This window comes from Otolemur garnettii, unplaced genomic scaffold, assembly GCF_000181295.1.
Source record: "Otolemur garnettii isolate 467f Iridium unplaced genomic scaffold, OtoGar3 scaffold00054, whole genome shotgun sequence".
NCBI classification, from domain to species: Eukaryota; Metazoa; Chordata; class Mammalia; order Primates; family Galagidae; genus Otolemur; species Otolemur garnettii.
In genome coordinates, this window is record NW_003852449.1 from 2,868,719 (window position 1) to 2,872,904 (window position 4,186).

A 4,186-nucleotide genomic window follows, 5' to 3' on the forward strand; every position below is an offset into this window, starting at 1 on the left:
GTGCTGGGAGCTTGTGGCAGTGCTTTTGGGCATCTAGGGGTAAGTGGGCAGATAGATACGGTGCTGGGAGCTTGTGGCAGTGCTTTTGGGCATCTAGGGGTAAGTGGACAGACAGATACGGTGCTGGGAGCTTGTGGAAGTGCTTTTGGTTCATTTTTCAAGTTGGTTTTATTTTCTACTTAAATAGAAGTAAAATCATCAACTAGTTTGAGAAGAGAAAGGAAGAGATGAAATAGTTGTTTAGGAGGCCTGGAAATAAAGAATGGTTGCTGGACAGTAATTTAAAGTGAGATCCCAGCTTGGTGATGCTAGCATGTTCTTGTTTTCTTTTCCCCACTTCCAGCTGTATTGACTTTCGTGGGTGTAAGAATAGACTGGGCAGAATGTTGAACTTAACCTGAGTTGTATTTTAGCCTAATGGGCAGGGGAATGATTATAAAGATTGACCATGGAATTTAAGCTTAATTAGGAGGGAAAAGAGGGCCAGAGAAGGTTGAAGGACAGGGACAAGTGGTAGGTTCTCTGGGTTGTAGGTCTTGATGGCTTAGCGCTGGGTGCTAGACAGGGTGACTCAGGGATGTGCCGTTTGTGTGTAGGGAAAGGCTAGGCATGGAGACTGGAGGGGTTTGCGGTGTTGGTAATAACATGGCCTGGAGTGAGTGTTAAGTTTGAAGACTGGTCACTGGAGTAGAGAAGGCCATGGACTGGGCAGCCAGGGATTTGAAAGGATCATCTATGTGGATAATGAAATTACCACGTGCTGTGGCAGGGGTGGTACTGGAGAGAGTAACAGTGTGGCCACTGCTCAGTTCTCCGTGGGATGAGGAGTGATCCAGGGTGGGGTAGTAGATGACTGCAACACGGTGGGGTGCTGGAGGAATAACGTGCTGATGTGGGATGCACGTCCTGGAAGAGGAAGACAGTTGTCTAGAATGGCAATGAGGAGAAAAGAGAAGATAAAATGAGGGAGTCAGCAAAGAAATAGTTTAAGAAAATGTTCCAGAACTGAAGGATTGAGTTTTCAGATTGCAAAGGCCCACTAAGTCCCAGCACAGTGAGTGACTGCAGAGCCCCAACAAGGCATCTCATTTTATAATTTTAGAATTTAGGAAAATGTTCCTGAGTAGGGGACAAAATGGTTTAGAGTTCAAGGATCAAGACTCAGAATGTCACTGAACTTCTCAGTTGCAGTGCTGGAAATGAAAATAAATGGAGCAATGTTTTCAGAATTTTCAGGGGACATGATTTGAACCTCATGTTCTTCATGAGCCAAGTATAGTTAATGCAAAAGTAGAATTAATACACTTTCAGACATGTAGGACTGCAAAAAGTGTGTATTGCACATACGCTCTCCCAGGAATGTGCTAGAGAATGGGAGCAAGGGAGCAGGAAAGAAGATGTGGGTGACAGGGAGAAGGACCCGGAGTATGAGAGTCGCCAGGGTGGCTGGTGTGTAGCAGGCCAAGAAACAGTGTTGGAGCAAATCAGAAGGCTCTGCCGAAATGCCTCCAGGGTAGAATCGACAGTATACCTGAGAATATCTGAAGTATTGAGAGGGGTAGATAATTGTGGAAGAGTTTAGGAAAATAATCAAAACAAGAAATTAAAAAAGATAGTAATAACTGCAGTGAAGAGGTTGTCTAGGAAAGGAAATGTGGTTCTGTACTGCACGGCTCATCTGTAAATACTATTTACTGAGTTGTAGCAGTGTAAATACTGAGTATATACTGGATATTATGAAAATCAGAACTACAGTGGGAGACAGTTGTTGAGTGAGAGGTATGTATGTGGTGCTGGGTTTCAGAAAAGAAATTTATCATCTTCCATGGTGAGAACTCAAAAGATAATACACTTTTTATAAGTGTGTATGTGTATTTTTCTTATCAGAAAAGAGAAGTACGAGAATGCCATTTAAAGTCTCAGAGGTAAATAACAGAAGAAACAGTAAAGAGTTGAAAGTGATTGTCCCTTGGGAATTAGAAACAGGCTGGGGGGTGGGGGCAACAGTTGTTTTGTTGATAAGCCTTGATAGGTTTTATAGGGTTATTTGTCAATAAGCATGGTTGGTTAAAAGTTAACTCACCCAGAACCAATATACACAGACATGCACAGATATAAAAGTAACATAGAAAGTTTTATGGTGCATTCATGTTCTCTTCCTACTGCTAGAAAAAAATTCTCACAAAGTTGTCACAAATTATATTCTCAAGTAGTTTTCCACTCCCTCTTAATTCTTCTCTTACCTTGAATAGAATAGGATTTTTGTAATTTCTTTAACTGCCTGCACTTACTTAAAGGCAGTTAAATACTCAACTGGGACGCTGCAAAGGAGTTTTCTTTAATATAGCAGACTACAACAGCCCGCAGACTATCTATACTCAGAGTAGAAACCGAGGCCGAGTCACACGCACTAACTCTTCCCGTCTCCCCCTCCCTCGCCTCTTCTGCAGAGCACAGAGCAGTCATGGAAGCTGCTTTTGTGTACGGGACCATGTACCAATTTGTCTTAACCACAGAAATTGCTGTTTTGGAAAGTATTGGGTATGTATAAGAGGAGATATCAACCATTTAAAGTGTTGTGTTGTTTTTTTCATGTTCCTTAGTCAGCACATCCATCCCACAGCCTAGACTAGTCTTAGGGATCATACCCAGGTGTGAATATCCGTGTAAAGGAAACCTGACCTCCCCTTCAGCGCCGTCAGCGCCTGCACTGCAGTCTGAAGTATGCAGCAATGGCCTTAGATTAAGGTGAAGGAAGATGATGTGAATAAGCCACAAGAGGTGATCCTGTGAGTGGCCCAGTGGGCTATCTTAGGAGTCGATTGCCCGCAGTGGTCAGATAGGGGATAAAATAACAATTTCTATAATGAAGCTCTAGAGGCTTCCATAAGAGTTCTGTAAGTTACTTTATCTTAACGATCTTAAGTATATTTTAAGTACAGTTTTTGAATGGCATGTTTATTTTTCTTGTCTAGCTTCTAGCTTTGAATTCTAGGTAGAAGCCTGCTTTTTCACTGGTTTTGGCTGGCCAAGCTAGGGTTAAAGTCTTTCTTTCTTTCTTTTTGTTTTTTTAAGCAATATGCTGTTCAGGAAAAGTATCCAAAGCAAAGCAAAATGGTGATCGTATGGCCTTTTTAATGGCATCAAGCATCTTTAATGAGCCCCTCTGCTGACCTTTCAGAAAATAGCAGCTATTTGATATACTACACAAAATGGTTTAAAGCCTGATAATTTTACAGCTCTGTAGATTTAGAGGCTAGTGCATAGAAAACCAATGAAGTGAAATGATTTCTGGGGAGGGAGGGAGGGAAGGAGAGAAGAAAGTTCATACAGAAAGAAGTTGTATTTGTATGGCTCTGTATGACATTCACCAGCATTCCTTTTTCCATTAGTCTCCATTGCTGTTTCCCTCATTAATGAGTTAAATAAAACTTTGACAGGTGCTTACTATCTGTGCGTGAATTATATTTCTAACGGTTTGGCATTCACACTGGCAGTGCGTGTTCACGATAAGTAGTCACTGAGTTGGATGACACCATAGGGGTAGCTTAGCAGTGACTTGGCCCCTCCCAGGGTAGACTGCCGATTTCCCATCCTGGAACGGGGGACACCTTGTTACCCTCCATCCCTCAGTCACTCCATGCGAGCCCCACAGTCTGGGAGGTTAGTTACTTGTACTTTCTCTTGTGTTATCACAATTGCAAATAACGGTCACGTGCTTAAAACACAAAGAGGTGGCTGATCTAAGACTAAGAGATGGCCATATATACGTAGAGGCTGAGCTAAGACTAAGGCAGAATATTGTGCCAAATTTTTTGTTTTTCCCCATTTTTAACTGAGAATTAAATGTACAATTATGTTGTTTCTTATTTACTTTTGAGTATGTGATGTATTGGGGATTTTTAAATTATCATTTATTTGTGGATATTAAGGTGGTGAGGAGTCAAGCCTGGACCTGAGGTGACAGGGAAGGGCTGGATTCTGAGTACAGAAGTCCTACCGTATCACTTCTGCATAAAGTAATTGGCAGTGACTTTGGGTTGTCTCTTAATTGGGGTGAGGTGAATGCATTCTTTCTTTGGTTTGTTAATTCTTTGATTCAGCAAATATTTATTGAGTGCATTCTGTGTTCTAGGCACTATTTAAGTTTGGGGTGATAATATCAGATAAGGCTACTATAAGAGGT

The 4,186-nt window shown here is 41.7% G+C and overlaps 1 protein-coding gene across 1 annotated transcript in view; it reads left to right on the forward strand.

Moving 5' to 3' along the window:
• The window catches only part of TXNDC16 (thioredoxin domain containing 16), an 81,314-nt gene that overhangs the window by 23,635 nt on the left and 53,493 nt on the right, over positions 1–4,186 (forward strand). The window contains exon 8 of the mRNA XM_023514489.1: positions 2,451–2,541. Within this exon, the coding sequence (XP_023370257.1) occupies positions 2,451–2,541 (91 nt within the window). The remainder of the gene's footprint in view (positions 1–2,450; positions 2,542–4,186) is intronic.